The sequence below is a fragment of the Halichoerus grypus genome, chromosome 5 (assembly GCF_964656455.1).
Source record: "Halichoerus grypus chromosome 5, mHalGry1.hap1.1, whole genome shotgun sequence".
Taxonomy (NCBI): domain Eukaryota; kingdom Metazoa; phylum Chordata; class Mammalia; order Carnivora; family Phocidae; genus Halichoerus; species Halichoerus grypus.
In genome coordinates, this window is record NC_135716.1 from 152,267,708 (window position 1) to 152,284,269 (window position 16,562).

Consider the following 16,562-nt stretch of genomic DNA (forward strand, 5'->3'; position numbering starts at 1 on the left):
TCATGACCTGAGCCGAAGGCAGACGCTTAACGACTGAGCCACCCAGGCGCCCCTGGGCAGATGTACTTTAAAATCAGTTTTTTTAAAAAGAATCATACACTGTAATTAACTTACAAAGTGCATTTACCTGCATTTGTGTAGTGAAATTGGGCAAGTAGCTTAAAAGTTACTTGCCCCATTCTTTCTTTTTTTTTAAAGATTTTATTTATTTGACAGAGAGACAGCGAGAGAGGGAACACAAGCAGGGGGAGCAGCAGAGGGAGAGGGAGAAGCAGGCTTCCCGCGGAGCAGGGAGCCCAGTGCGGGACTCAATCCCAGGACCCTGGGATCATGACCTGAGCCAAAGGCGGACATTTAACGACTGAGCCACCCAGGCGCCCCTACTTGCCCCTATTCTGAAAGATGATGAATTTGAGATAAGAGAAGTTTTAACTTTGTGTAGTCCTCATGCAGTTTAGAAGCAAAGACGTTTCCTCACCAAAACACTATGAGTAGAATTGGGAAAGATCTTCTGAAGAGGATAAGCTTTTCTTCCTTCAATATCAGGCGCTAGTAAACTATTCTTTGCATTGATAAAGAAGGATTGTATGGTGGTTTCAGCTATGGGCTTTCATTGGTAAGCTTCTTAATGCTCAGAACAAGGTCTAGCTCTGTGGTGGTGTGCTTGTTTGCTAGGGCTGCTGTAACAAAGTACCACAGAAATTTAAATGGAATTTATTGTCTCATAGTTTTGGAAGCTGGAAGTCTAAAATCAAGGTGTTGGTAGTTGGTTCCTTCTGAGTGCTAAAAGGAAGGCATCTATTCCAGGCTTCTCTTCTTGGAATGTAGATGGCTACTTTCATGTATACGTGGCATTTTCCCTGTATGCATGTTTATCTCTCATTTCCCTTGTTATAAGAATACCAGTAATATTACATTACAGCCTACCCTTAGGATCTCATTTTAGCACTATAACCTCTGTAAAGACCTGTCTCCAAATAAGATCACATTCTGAGATACTGGGACAAGGACTTCAACACACAATTCAGCTTATGAAATTCAAGTTAACTAATATTTGAATACCTGTATTATACAAAGATAACATATACCAGGTGATACCATTTACTGATTTATATTCTTATGCCATTTAAAATGTTTTTTTCCTTTTCTATAAGACTAAGAATCTTAAGAGACCAAGTTTTCAAGTTAGATTCTAAGGTGTTGCTTTTGCTTGCTTTAAAAAAGCTTCTCTGGGGGCACCTGGGTGGCCCAGATGGTTAAGCATCTGCCTTTGGCTCAGGTCATGATCCCAGGGTCCTGGAATTGAGCCCCACATTGGGCCCCTGGCTCAGCGGGGAGCCTGCTTCTCCTTCTCCCTCTGCCTCTCCCCTTCCTCATGCTCTCTCTCTCTCTCTCTGTATCTCTGTGTCTCAAATGAATAAATAAAATCTTTACAAAAAAAAAAGCTTCTCTTTGAGTTAATGTGTAAAACTAGATAGCCCCGCTTGTAAGAACATCAAGATGGCTCCAGCTTGACTTTTCCTAATTTATATATACTAGTGACTTTATTCTTTTAAAATTATTTTGACTAGTTGGTGTTCTGTAGAAATGGAGTTGTGTCTATAAAAACTGGAAAGTATGTTCAACTTTTCTTTGAACATGGCTTCCCCTCATGACACTGCTCCCTACTGACTTTAGAGCCACAGATCCTTCCAGCTCCTATAACTAGATTATACCAGATGAAATGAGCTTGGAAATGCAATTCCCAGGGCAATTGCAATGAAAACTCCACACTGGAACCACCTATTATTTTCAGACACTAATGGATACAAAGTTTTCCTCTTGTGGGAGAATGTGCTTGTCTTTTTCCAATGATCATAAGGCTCTAACAAAAAGGATTTCCATTTTTATTATCTTACATTCTTCAAAACAAGTAAAACATTAAAATGTATAATTCATAAAGACTAAAAACTGTAATCTAAAGTCAAAATGACTTGTTAGGGATTTTCAAACTGTTGTCAGGTAATTCCTATGAAATAAAGAAATGAAAAAAAATCTGTGAAGAAGAAATAAACGTTGATGGAGGAAAAAAGCTGTTAAACAGGAGAAGTATAAAAAAGTGATGCCAAAATACAACCTTCCAAGGCTTATAGCCAACATGCTAACGTCACCTAGAGAGTAATTTTGTATTTATTCTACTTGACCAGGTCTCTTGGGTCCTTTCTCTGGATAAATATCTTTAACTAATAAAGTGATTATAAATGAAAACAAGGCCACTAAAGTGACTACTATCTTAAGGGCTTTGAACCAATTGGGATAATGTGGCAAGAGAAAAAGTTCAATGTGTAATGCTATCCCCAAACCTATTATTACTGTGGCTATAGCTTCACTGAGTCTTTCAGAAATAAGGAAAGCAAACCATGAAAACACAACAGGAACTGTACTATTAGCTAAATTGAGGAAGTCTGGTTTGGCTGTACTACCTTCCGGCAGAGCAAAACCCCATCTGATCCCTCCCAAGAAAGATAGGAAACTGGCTCCATAAGCCATCTGAGTAAAAGCTAATAAGGGGATATAAGCCTTTGTCATCACCATGACCAGTGGTGGAGCAACAAAGGGGATTAGTCCTGCCAGAGTTATGTATAATGCTGGCTTTGGGCTGTCAAGCAGGTAAGTGATGGTGCTTGCTGGCTTGGCTGGAAGTATTTCTTGCTTCTGCTTCTTAAAGCTGCATGGAGAAGTATGATAGTATTGTGTCTTCCTCATATACACTAGTAATGAAGAGAAAAACCAAGGCCTTGGAAACAAAGGGGGAAAGTTCTGCTGGTGACATGTCTTGAGAGAAAGTGTTTCTATTCTGCTGGCTCCTACTCGGACTGGGAAGGGGTACTTCAGCATCTATAGAGAAAACAATACCAACAGACAAAAACAGATTTTTAAATAACCATGTTAGTTAATCCCAAACGGAAACAATATAAAAACAAACCATCTGCTTTCTATTAGTACATCAAACTTTGCAGAAAGGTTGGACTACAGGGTGCTATTAATGCTAGCTAAGACTAGCAAACAGCTATATAACATGCAAAAGAAACTACTGAAAAGAAACCTAGTGATGTATTTTGGCCTACCACTAATTTTATCCCATGAGAGGAATAGCTGAAAGAACAGGTAAAGACTATATCTTTAGTATCTGGCATTTTAAACTGTCTCTTCTATTTATAACGTGCAAAAGCAGCAGCATTAATTACTGTGGGAATACTGTTTTGTATAAAGTAATCTACCTTCCAATTTAGCTTTAGAGACACTGAATACTTTCCATAGCTCCATTGCTTCCTGTATGTCTTTGCCTAGAATTCTAACATACTATTTTTTTTTCTTTTGTTTTTTTTTTGAGATGGGGAGTGGGGAGGGGCAAAGGGAGAGGGGGAGAGAGAGAATCTCAAGCAGACTCCAAGCCCAGTGTGGAGCCTGATCCCACTACCCTGAGATCAACACCTGAGCTGAAATCATGAGTCAGACGCTTAACTGACTGGCCACCCAGGCACCCCCTAACATACTACTTTTCTATCTAGGGAACCTATCTTTTAAAATTCAGCATGAAGGTTTCCCCAATCTGAATTAATACTCCTGTAAGTACCTTATGCACACTCCCATCATAATTCTCACAGTGAATTTAAATCATGTGTTGGTCAGGGCACCTGGTGGCTCTGTGGGTTAAACATCTGCCTTCGGCTCAGGTCATGATCCCAGGGTCCCTGGATCGAGCCTGTTTCTCCCTCTCCCACTCCCCCTGCTTGTGCTCGTGCTCTCTCTCTCTCAAATAAATGAATAAAATCTAAAAAAAAAAAAAAATCACGTGTTTGTCCGTCTCAGTATACTTGAGAGCCAGGCCAGTAATTTTTTTTTTTTTTTAAAGATTTTATTTATTTATTTGACAGAGAGATAGCGAGAGCAGGAACACAAGCAGGGGGAGCGGGAGAGGGTGAAGCAGGCTTCCTGCCGAGCAGGGAGCCCGATGCGGGACTCGATCCCAGGACCCTGGGATCATGACCTGAGCTGAAGGCAGACGCTTAACAACTGAGCCACCCAGGCGCCCGCCAGGTCAGTAATTTTTTCTTTGCCTTAAAAAAACAACAACAACAACAACAAAAAAACACAAAAAAAACCCTCCCCAGTGCCTTTCATGGTACGTGGCCAAAGTAATAACCTTTCCTGCTGATTTTGTGCTTTAGTGAGCAGATTCCAGACTTCAACTAGTTAATAGATGAACAGTAACTCAAAAAGCACTGGATGAAAGAAAAAAAATGAAAGTTATTTAAGAATCTTGGTGACTCCTTAAAATGCTAGGAATTATTCCATCCTGGGGCCTTTTCTTCCTTTTGTTTGGAATGTTATTCCCTGAGCTATTTGCATGGTCAATTCCCTCTCTTCCTCCCTCTCTAGTTTTTTTAAAATAGATTTATTTAGGGTGCCTGGATGGCCCAGTTGGTTAAGCGACTACCTCGGCTCATGTCATGATCCTGGAGTCCCAGGATCAAGTCCCGCATCAGGCTCCCTGCTCAGCGGGGAGTCTGCTTCTCCCTCTGACCCTCCCCCCTCTCATGCTCTCTCTCTCAAATAAATAAAATCTTTTTAAAAAATAGATTTATTTGTTTATTGGAGGGAGGGGGACAGAATCTTCAAGCAGATTCCTCTGAGGGTGGAGTCCAATGTGGGGCTCAGTCCCAGGACCCTGAGATCATGACCTGAGCCAAAATCAAGAGTCGGATGCTTAACCAACTGAGCTACCAAGGTGCCCCTATTTTTTTTTTTTTTTAAGATTTTTTAAGTGATCTCTACACCCAACGTGGGGCTTGAACTTACTACCCTGAGATCAAGAGTCAGCACCCCTGGCCCCTCTATTTTTTTTTTTTTTAAGATTTTATTTATTTGAGAGAGCACAAGAGAGAGAACATGAGCAGTGGGGGAGGGACATGGGGAGAGGGAAAAGCAGACTCCCTTCAAAGCAGGAAGCCCCACATCAGGCTGGATCCCAGGACCCTGATATCAGGGCCCCAGCTGAAGACAGATGCTTAACTGACTGGGCCCAGGCACCCTGACCCCTCTATTTTTAAGAGCAATCCTAAGTCAATTGTTGATAGCCCCTATTCCCCTTCCCTGCTTTATAGTTCTCCAAAGGACTTACCACTTGCAGTATTAAATATTGTATACAAATACAAAATACAAATACTTACTTGTATTTTACCCACCCTTTCCCCCATCACCTAAACATATCAGGATAAGGATTTGTCTTTTTTTTTCATTGGTATTGCCCCAGCAAAGCAGTGCCAGCAAGTATTTGCTGAATAAACCAACCTTTGAAGATGCTTGAGAAAACTTCTGGATGAAATGAAGCATACTCGGTCCTACTGAAAGTCTTGCTCAGGAAGATGCCAGGCTTTTCTGATTAATGCATTTTTACAGCTAAGTGGAGGAGCTGAATGAGAAGCATGTTGCTGTGTATAAAACAAGATGTCACTTAATTTTCTTCATTTTATGCATAATTTTTTATAAGTAGGAACTCGAGAATTTTTTCCATATAACATACTTTCCTTTGAAAACAATCATTAATGTTTTCTGGAAATCAGTAATACGTTAATAATCCTTTTCTTCTCTGAACCATTCTTTTAGCTTTTGCTAAAAGCTGGTGTAACAGAAAAAGTATTGCCAGAGACAGAAGATCTGTATTTTACAAATACCTCTATAATTCCCCAGCTGTGTGACCTCGGGTAAATTGCTTCCTTGAAGTGTAGTTTTCTCATCTTTATTTTTTTTTAAGGTTTTTATTTATTTTGACAGAGATACAGTGAGAGAGGGAACACAAGCAGGGGGAGTGGGAGAGGGAGAAGCAGGCTCCCTGCTGAGCAAGGAGCCCAATGTGGGACTCGGTCCCAGGACCCTGGGATCATGACCTGAGCCGAAGGCAGACCCTTAACGACTGAGCCACCCAGGCGCCCCTAGATTTCTCATCTTTAAAACTGAAGGTTATAGCTTCTCTGTTCTCTTTTTTCACCTTAGTTATCTATTTTGGGGCTTAGGTGTTTACAGCTCAAAATAATGATGGTAGCAATTAATACAATTTAGCTGTGAACCAAGCACTATAACTAGTGTTTTATATGCATTAACTCATTTATTTGTTTTTAAGATATTATTTTTAAGTTATCTCTACAACCAATGTGGGGCTTGAACTCATAACCCCAACATCAAGAGTCACACGCTCCCAGAGCCAGCCAGGCGCCCCTGCATTAACTCATTTAATACAATAACCTCATCAACTTGGTGCTGAGAGACAGTATAGCCTGTTGGGTTAGAGTGAAGATTTTGGAGTCAAACAATTTGTGTTCGGATCCTGGCTCCACCACTTACTTATTAGGTATGTGATTTTGTACAATGTATTTAACTTTGTTATGTTGCAGTTCACTCACTTTTGAAACAATTAAAATAACTACATAGCTTCGTTGTAAAAATTAATATATGTAAAGAGCTGCAAACTGTCCCTGACACCAAGTAAGCATTCAAAAAATAATAGCTATGGGGCGCCTGGGGGGCTCAGCCGGTAAGCGTCTGCCTTCGGCTCAGGTCATGATCCCCGGGTCCTGGGATCGAGCTCCACATCGGGCTCCCTGCCCCCCCGGAAACCTGCTTCTCCCTCTCCCACTCCCGCTGCTTCTGTTCCCTCTCTCGCTGTGTCTCTCTCTGTCAAATAAATAAATAATCTTAAAAAAAAAATAGCTATATTCCCACCCTACACAAGAGGAAATGGTTAAGAACTCTAACGTAAGCAACCAGTAAGTGGTTGAGAATATGAATCTAGATCTGTCTTACATGAGTTTCATTCTTAACCAGGAGAATGAGGTGTCTAAAAGATCCAAAAACCACATTTGCTACCTAATTAAATATTTTAATGAACTGATTTCTAGGTCACAGCTCTTAGGGCCGGGTAGAGGAATCTGTATACCAGTCAAAGACTTATCTTGGGCCTCTGAGTACATCTTAGATGGCACCTAACATCCACCTCCTGACTTCCAAACACACATATCTGCAGGGCCCACACACTCACTGTTGGTCAAAAGCACCTGCGTAAGGGCTTGCCAGACCACCCCACTTAAAAATCTCAACGCTCTCTTCACATTTGGAATTCTCTATGCACTGTGACCATGTGCTTTCCAACTCATGGGTGTTAAACGGAAAGAGTGATAGCCTGTATCTCGGGGACGGCAACTGGTGAGGAAATGAAGGGCAAAGACCTAAGGGTTAATCCGCTCAATTTAGGTTAAAACGCCCGATACTGCCACTGCCCCAGAGGAAATAGTTGCAAACTGCAAGCCTCAGAGCAGACTTCTGAGAAAAGGGCGCGCTGTGAAAACCCAAGGATCCTCGGGAAACTGCCTGACATTGCCCGCGGCTTTGATTTACTCTCAACCCTTGGTGCCCCCTCCTCCCCCAATTTGTACACTGTGGCAGCAGCCCTGCTGTTATATATGTAAGTATACTTGCCAGTGTCGAACCGGGGGTTGGAGAGCGGAGTTGCAGGAACAGCCAGGTACTCACGAAAAGGCACTTCCGGCAGGTGGTGGTTGGCAGTCCCCCCCACTTCCTGAGAACAGAAAAAAAAAGAGTCCGGGTGGGGACTCGACCGGCGCTGACTGGTTCCCGGGCAGGGCTTTCCATCTTGAGTCATTCTTTTAAATCTTAAATGCTGGAACCCGGCTTTTGAAGTCTGTAGGGTACCTGAATGGTCCTTGCCTCTCTCTTCCAGGTTTCCCAGCCAGCAGAATCTGGCCCTCAGAATTCGGAAAGGTAGGGCACAACTACTGAAACAATCTCAAGTGATGGTGTTGTAGGAAGGTAGGAGAAATTTGGAGTCTAGGCCAAGTGAGACTTGGCCAAGTTGCTTGCCATCTCTGGAACTCATAACAGGGTTTCTAGGATCGATGGGGCACATCTTACTCTGTGTTAGGGTCCTAAACTACTGACACTAAGAAAAACAAAACTATTAATTCCATTCTCTTTGCTTGGACCTGGAAACTCCATTAAGAAATAAGAGCACAAAGGGCAGGATTTTCGCTTCCATAAGTGGTGATAACAGTCCTGGGTTTAGGGTTAATCTGAAAAGTTAGATCATTCTTTCTGTCACCCTCTGCTTTAACTTTTATTGTCGGCTCTGTGACCTTGGACAAGTCTCTTTTCTTCTCTGGGCCTCCATTTCATAGTCTATCAAGGACACAGCACCAGGCAATTTGAGCATCGTTGGCCAGTTCCTCCATTCCTCCGGATTCTGGGTAATGTAGCTTCGTGGTTGTCGGCCATCATATGGCTTAGCGTCCCGTGCAGAATGGGCCCATTGCGAATTCTTCGTAATAGTAACCGCTTCTAATCCCAATAGGCTTTCACTTTTATTTCCTTCTCTGTCCGTCACGGCAGCGCCGCCCCTTCTAGTAGCGCGATACCCAATGAGACTTTAGGTCAGAGAAACAGCTTCTCCGCCCTGGCACAGGAGCAGGCTGCGGACAGAAATCCGCCTTGCGCGGGGCCAGGGGCCTGACGCCAGCGGTCTGGCGGAACTACCACTCCCAGCGGGTAGCGCGTCAGGCCCGGCCGCGCAGGCCTCCAGAGCACGGCGGTGTGGCCCGCTGGGGGCTGGAGTCTTCATGATGTGCGCACGTGAAGGAAGGAAGGAGCGGAAGGTGGGAAGGGTCGGAAAACACGATCCTACGAAACCGGTTTGCTAGTACTTGTACGGGTAGTTTGGGGACGCGAGCATGCCCAGAAGTGGGGTACGGGAGGGTGAAGGGGCGGGGAAAATGGTACACACATACACACCCACCCACTCATTCACACGCATCCAGGCCCTGTGTTGGGCCAGGGAATAATAAGAGGGGTTCCAAACTCGGCTGGTCGCCCCCTCTGAGGCGGCGCGAGGAAAGGCAGAGCATTCAATTCTGCAGAGGGGTGGGGGCAACTACGCACAGCCTCGAGCCCCGGTGAGGGGGGTTGGGGAACCGCGCATGGAATAACTGCCGTTCACGCGGCGGAACGTTGGCGGCGTGAGGCGCCGGCAGGGTCACCCGAACAGGGCTTCTGCGCTTGCGCTTCTGTGGGCGGTGCGAGTGGGTGGGCGTGTGTGGGGCGGGGTCGGGGGGGGAGGGCCAGGCTGGTCGTCGCTCCTCCCCCCCTGCCCCTCCGGGGCCGTGTGGGCCGGGCAGCCATTTTGGGAAGAGCTTTGTTATGGTTGTGGGCTCTCCACCTCTGCGGGATCAGGAAGCTGGGGACGCGCCCTCAGACGCTGCGTCTGGTCCCTAGCTGTAGCCCCACTGCAGTCGGGTAAGTGGGGGTTCCGGAGAACCGGGCGGTAGGGGATCTTGAGTCGTTCCGGCGCGGGGCTCCGCCCGGTGCCCAACCGACCGGCTGTTGAAACTAGTTGAAGGAGGCTCTCACACAGGTGGTTGGTGTCGGCCGGCCTGGGGTGGGGCAGAGAAGCTGAGGGGCCAGCGGTCCTGTGGTTCGGATGGGGCACCTCCCCCCGCGCGAGGAGCTTTGCAGTCGAGTGTCGCCGCGGCTTTGCCCGAGCGCTCCTACTTCAACTTTGGTCTTCGGGTCGGAACGCTCACCTGCGGCTCTCTGGCTCCTCTCCAGGCGTTCCGGCTTGTCGGTGGTTGAGTGGCTTGGTTTACGGGTTTCTTTTTCTTTCCTCCCTGAATTAGAGCCAAGGGCTTTTGTTTTCCAACGAAGGAAAATTTAAGAGGAAAAAATTGTGTAAGTCAACTGTGGGGCAACTGAGGGGAAAAGAAGAGCTCTAACCACCAGCGTTTAGGTTCTTGGTTTCGAGGTGTTTTCTTTGATTTAGATTAAGTCGGTATCCAGCACCTACAGATTGCCTCCCTCCCCCGAAAAAAAGCTGGTCGATCTTGAAGAGTTTTAAGGAGGATTTTTTTCTGTTTTAAATCTACCTCTCTCCACCCCCGTGAAATTCAAAAGAAAGGCTGAATCTAAAATGGCTGTAGCTTGGGGAAGTGCCCTAAGCTTCGGTAACTTAAATACGTTACCATGTCTTAAATTTTTGGTTGTTTCACCTATGAAGACAGCAACTGAATCTTTTGATATTTTGGTCTTCCTGCAATTGCTGTCTTGTCTTGAAGAGTCCTTTTAGGTGAAAACAAAGGTGAGGCTAAAGAAGTTTGCTTACTCCAAAAGTTTACGTAAGAGTGGGTGCGGTTTTGTGTGTGTGTGTGTTTTGTTTTGTTTTTTGTGGTTGCTTATAGTTTTGAAATTGTGCTATGATGGTAATTTTATCAGCCAGCTTTGTGCTCTGAGGTTGGTTTGCATTATTTGTCGAAATACGCCCTTAACGTTGATATTTATTGCTTACCAGGAAAAAAAAAAGTTAATGGTGGTTCATGTTTTAGTTTAGTAACAGAAGTCACACGTTTCTTTGTAAATCCCATCCAAAAGTAAAGTGATTGGTAGTCTTCAAAAGACTTAGATTTGTAATTTGGCGGACTTCTGGCCTTTTCTGTGTAATATTTGAAAGGGAATCAGAGTGCTCTTAAGTTTAGGACATTTATTGCAAAGGTGAGACAAGTGAAAACGAACTTTAAATGTGGAGCTCCTGATTGTTGTGCCTTTTCAAACAAAAGACTGTCTTTTTGTTTGCCTTTTTTTTTTTTTTTTTTTAAACCATTAGATCCAGAAGTTTAACTGAAAACACAAAGGCATACAATGGAAACCAAGAACAGATAACTTCAGTGTTTGGGAAGGTGCTTCACTTTCAGGTGCAATCTGTCTAAAAGATAAAAATAATAAAATCCTAGTTGTGAATGAGAACTTGGGAATTAATAGTAAAATAAGTTGTAATCTTCCCTAGGAATTCAGTTTCACTTTACCTTCCTACATTCTTTCAACACAAAAGTTTATCTTTGTCAGTTCCCCTGGGATTTTTTTGTTCTTATTTTGTTGATTTTATAAGAAAAACATTTGAAGTGCTCTATAGAAATAACAAGTCCATTGCTTTATGTTTTGCCATTTGCCTACTGAACCCATAAACTTGGGTACTCAAAATGGTTTGTACATGTTGATATATTTTTTCATTTGATTCTGGATAGTATCTTATCAGAGTTCTTGAAGTGGGGGGTTGATGTTAGGAAGCCTTTTTATTTTGAACAAATGCAACTCACCAGTTTTCTCATTAGTAGCTGCTTAAAAAGCTTGGCTGAAGGGGGCACATGCAACCATTTTATTAAGTTTGGAATGATACGGAATCTGGAACACGTTTCTGTTTATAATTCATTTTTAAATTCTCAGTTAAAAATATAATACACAATTATGAATCATACTTCAACAGATTGCATATCTTTGTTTTATGGTTAAATTGTATGTACTTCGTAACAGTGATAACTAACGTGCAGGGACCTAAGCAATCTGTTTCTAAGTCATTAATCATTATGGGTGCTGTCTTTAGCTATGAAAATAAGACTATTGGAAAAGTGAAAGGCACAACAATTTTAAAGGATCCCAATTAAAAGAGTACTTCATGGAAAAGGTAAATTTTGCAGTGGGTTGTTTATGGTTTTTCAAATAGATGGGAGGAAAAATCTAGGTGGCACATTGATACCATGTTTCCTCACATATCGCTATAGTTGCCATTGTCTGGAATTTAATATTTGGTATGCTGAGACCTAGTTGTCCAAGTCATTTCTAAATCAGACTCTGATTTTTATTTCCCTTTGAAATCTGCCCCAAAACAAAACTGGCTACAATCAAACTTGAAAAGTAGTTCTGTAAGAATATCTGAACTTCTTTGTCCAGGGGTAATCTTAACTAAGGAGGTAAAATATTGCTCATGTTATGTAATATGAATTTTTATAGGTGATTTCAAATATACTGGGCAAATATTTCAAGAAGTCAAATAGTTCTTTTCCTTTAAAGCAATCAGCTTTTTTTTTTTTTTTTTCTTCTTTCTCATTTCAAGAAATGCTACAGGCTCTACTGTGGTGCCAGTTTTGGTGTGCTAAAGGCTAGAAATGCCTAAATAACCATAAAACATTTTGTCAACAAAGAACTTAGTAGTTTAACAGATAAGTGGACAATATTAACAGGATGACCAACATAGAAAGCTGTCTTTCTTAAAGAAGTTGGCTTTTAACATACTCATTATGTTTACCTTCCTTTTCTGTGATAAAACTGCTTTGCTTTATGTTAACCAGATATCAGGCTAGAGAATCACCAGCATGAACAAAGTTTTAGTACACTTTTCTGAGCAGTAGGTCTATTTGTGTGGAATATATTTTGTTTTCAGAAAAATCAAATTCATTTAAGTTTAGCTATACTTCAGATTTCAAACTCTTGTTTCTGCTGATAGTAAGTTTAAATTTCATTATATGAAAAAATCTCTTCTGAATTATTGCTACCTTTGAAGTATATTGAAAAGTTGTTTGGGGGGCTCTTTGGCTAGTTAATTAAAAGGTAGAGCCATTCCAGTGTTCCTGCTATATGTTTATGAATTATTAGCTCTACTTTTTAATTAGTCTTACGATGGAAAGGGTAGTTTATTGTGGGCTTCATAAGCTAGAGGCTATAATAGAGTCCAATATATATAATCTCATTCTTCAAAATACTTTTTAGAAATAGATAATATTAACCCTTCTACAGTAAGTGTACAGAGGTTCCAAGAAGTTAAGTAATTTACATAACATAATGAGAGATTTGGATACAGGCAGCTTTCCCTGATTCTAAAGCTCAGTTTCTACCACATCATATAGAGAGCTGGTATGGTAATTAAGGGCCTCAGCTATACAGCCTGGATTTGAATCTCTGCATTGCCATTTACTGCTTGGTGACCTTGGGAGAGTTTAAAGTGAAATTTCTGTGCCTGTTTCTTCCTTTGTTAAATGGGGGATAATAGTAACTTCTCATACGGTTTTTGTGGCAAATAAATAAAATACTATTTGTAGAGTTCTTAAAACAATGTACTTCATAATTGTTAAAGAAACTGTATAAAATTGTCTTAATGAATGTCCTTTTACCAATCAAATGAAATTCATTAAAATCTGAACATTGTTGCACATGGAGGTTCTTATTTTTCTTTCTTGGGTATTATTTTTCTGTTCATTTTTCTAGTTTATTTGAATCAGAATCCAGTTCCCACATACTATAACTGGCATTCTTTCAAACCTCTTAATTTGTATGTTTCTTCTGTGTGTTTTTTTTCCTAGCACTTTGTTGAAGAAACCAGTTTATTTATCCTGCACAATTGCCACATTTGAGATTTTCCTGAATTCCTATAAATTGGCATTTGGATATTGAGGCTTACATTGAGATTTGATGGGGGTGGGGAGGAGAAGACTAACTTCATAGGTGATTTGTGCATTTGGGTTTTTTTTTTTTCTGGTTTGTTCAGTGGTTCTCATGTATCATTTGCTTAAAATTTCTCTATTGAGCAGCACAGAGTAGTTAGAAGAATTATTTACCCTCCTTTGTTATGCACGTAAAATGGAGTGTTTGGTTTGCCAACTTAATACTAACTTTTCCAGGCAGTGTTTTTCCTGTCCTTTTTTTCTTCATAGTTTGCATTTTTGTATATAAAATTGAGCTGAGTATCCTGGGTTTGCACAGTGGTTTTGTTTTCTGATTTTGGTTACTGGTGAGTAGTTTTCTTAACCTATTTGGTTTGAAAATTTTTCTTATCAAAACTGTTTTTCCCAGGGCACCTGGGGGGCACAGTTGGTTGAGCTTCAGACTCTTGGTTTCAGCTCAGGTCATGGATCTCTGGGTCCTGAGGCTCTGCGCTCTGTGAGGAGTCTGCTTGAAACTCTCTCTTCCTCTCCCTCTGCCCCTCTCCTCTGCACTTTCCTCAAATAAATAAATCTTTTTTTTTTTTAAGATTTTATTTATTTATTTGGCAGAGACAGAGCAGGAGAGCACAAGCAGTGGGAGCGGCAGAGGGAGAGGGAGAAGCAGGCTTCCCGTGGAGCATGGAGCCCAATGCGGGTCTCGATCCCAGGACCCTGGGATCATGACCTGAGCCGAAGGCAGTCGCTTAACCAACTGAGCCGCCCAGGGGCCCGTCAAATAAATAAATCTAAGAACAAAACCCTTTTTCCCCTATTGCTTATGCCCCCCCTCCCAATGCCCTTAAGCATTTTATTCTTGACGCCTATTGACCTTCTCCCCCCACACCCCAGGGGAAAACATCCAGGCATATTCTTAACCCTACCTATATTCACCATTTTTTTTTTTTTAAGATTTTATTTCTTTATTTGAAAGAGAGGGAGACAGCACGAATGGGGGATAGGTGCAGAGGGAGAGGGAGAAGCAGACTCCCCGCTGAGCAGGGAATCCGATGCGGCCTCCATCCCAGGACCCTAGGATCATGACCTGAGCTGAAGGCAGACGCTTAACCAACTGAGCCAACCAGGTGCCCCTATATTCACCATTTAATCATCAACTTTCCAACAGTCCCCAAATAACAGGTAAAGATTTGAAGGAAAAAGAGGTGGAGTGACTTTCCCAAAGTTACACAGCTAGTACGTGGCAGAACTAGCTAGATCTAGTCTACTCTTCTACCTTAAAAGTAATGTTTGGATTGAGGGGTGCCTGGGTGGCTCAGTCATTAAGCATCTGCCTTCGGCTCAGGACATGATCCCAGGGTTCTGGGATCGAGCCCCGCATCGGGCTCCCTGGAGCCCGCTTCTCCCTCTCACACTCCCCCTGCTTGTGTTCCCTCTCTCCCTGTCTCTCTCTCTAATAAATAAATAAAATCTTAAAAAAAAAAAAAAAAAGTAATGTTTGGATTGAAAGCAAAGTTTATGCTTGAGGAGATTTTTAGAAATGCTTGTAAGTAAAATGAACTTGAAGTAAAAATGTATGTCTGGTGATACAGTATTCACTACTGTTACGCCTCTCAATTATAAAAACGATGTATAGTTTTTTAGATGTGACAAATACTCTGTTCCCTATTAGGGAACTGGAGCCTTTCAGGGTCAGTGTAGCTGCAAATACTGGATAAAACTTATCACTACTGAATGGCTTGTTTGTAGTGTAGTTGATATAGTGACTTTTGGAGCAAATGCTATAAAAACATTTTTGCTGGTTCTAAAACCTTAGTTTCAGGTATTTGCATAAATCTAATGCACTTAGTTACCTAAATCTTACAGCCAGAATTTAATGTGTCAAATTGCATTAGGTAATAAATAAATTTCTGTAATATACTATTCTTAGTTGGAACTTCCGTGATTTAAGTAAATTCCCTTTCTATCAGTGGGTTAGTGAATGTTTAGTTATGGCTGCAGCAAGTGTTCATGACTGTTGAATGACAGTATTGGAAAGGAGATTACCTGAAAAAGGTTAATAAATTTTACTCTTGAAAAATTTTGCATTTTGTGAAATTACTTTCAGGAAATGTTTTTTGGAACAATGAGGCAGAAGGTGGCACAATGATTAAAGTTTATTGCTGATGGTAAGACTGGCAAGATTCCTGTGTTGGACATTCTCATTGGGTTTTAAAGTGACCTTTGTTGTTTCTTTTGACCATTTACCATTTTAACCCCTTTCGTATATTGCCTTTTTGTGCATCTTAGTGGGAGAGGAAGCTGGAAAGGCTGTGTGTGTGTAACTTGATGTGTACACACATATACATACCTTACACATACAGTTTCTGTCCTGAACACCTAGCAGTTGTGACCCAAGTTGTGCCAGTCACGGACACTTGAATGGGGACTTGGATCTGGAGTGAGAGATGCGGAGAAGCAAGGACAGTTTAGAATCCGTTCCGTTGGCTTGTGGCATTAGCAGTGGCAGTGCTAGCAGGGCACTTTCTTAAGCAACTCTTCCTGTGGTGTGACCTTGGCTGGTGATTTTTGACTGCTTAGCTTAACTTGGTTTCTACATGTTTGCAAAGTCAAGGAGGCTCTCAGTCATTCTCTGAACTCCCAATATATTTCTGATAAATTCCTTTTCTGTTTATCTAAGTATAGTTTCTTTTTTTCAACCAAAGACCCTGATTTATAAAATTGGCTTATATAATTTGCTCCTCTAGAAGATTTTGTTTGTGACTGCCTCTATTAGGGTAGTCTCCTAACTCATGAAGTGAAAAACTTATATGAATGTATTTTTAAAAGACAATCTTGGACAAGAATTTTCCTTTTTATCTACTCCCAAGTTTTTAAAGCCGTAGTTCTCAACCTTTTAAAATTTAGCTGGAGGAAGGCCTGTGTACTGTTTGTTAAAGTTCCCCATGTGACTTTGTCTTTTAAAGATTCTTTTATTATTACAAAAGCAGTATTATGCTAGATAGAATATTAGGAAATATACATATGTAAAAGTAAAAATATTCTCCTCATCCAGAAATCACTACTGTAACTTTGGTGCCCTTTTTCCAGATCTTTCTCTAAGCACATATATGTAGGTTTTTATTTTTATTTTACTAAAATGAGATTAACTTGCAACTTGCTTTTTTTTTTTTCTTTTACGATATTATTTATTTATTTGACAGAGAGAGACAGTGAGAGAGGGGACACAAGCAGGGGGAGTAGGAGAGGGAGAAGCAG

General features: G+C 41.6%; 2 protein-coding genes across 2 annotated transcripts in view; one reads left to right on the plus strand and one right to left on the minus strand.

The window, feature by feature from the left end:
• Positions 1-1,865: 1,865 nt before the first annotated feature.
• On the minus strand, positions 1,866-8,699 carry TMEM69 (transmembrane protein 69). Its single transcript, XM_078073243.1, has 3 exons — positions 7,516-8,699; positions 5,335-5,474; positions 1,866-2,877 (listed from the first exon to the last, which is right to left on the minus strand). Exons 2-3 carry the CDS (start codon positions 5,374-5,376, stop codon positions 2,170-2,172), a joined length of 750 nt encoding a protein of 249 aa, XP_077929369.1. The 5' UTR covers positions 5,377-5,474; positions 7,516-8,699; the 3' UTR covers positions 1,866-2,169.
• A 484-nt stretch (positions 8,700-9,183) lies between these two features.
• GPBP1L1 (GC-rich promoter binding protein 1 like 1) overlaps positions 9,184-16,562 on the plus strand; it is a 60,450-nt gene continuing 53,071 nt past the window's right edge. Inside the window, exon 1 of the mRNA XM_036068604.2 lies at positions 9,184-9,342. The gene's annotated coding sequence lies outside the window, so the exon portion shown is untranslated. The remainder of the gene's footprint in view (positions 9,343-16,562) is intronic.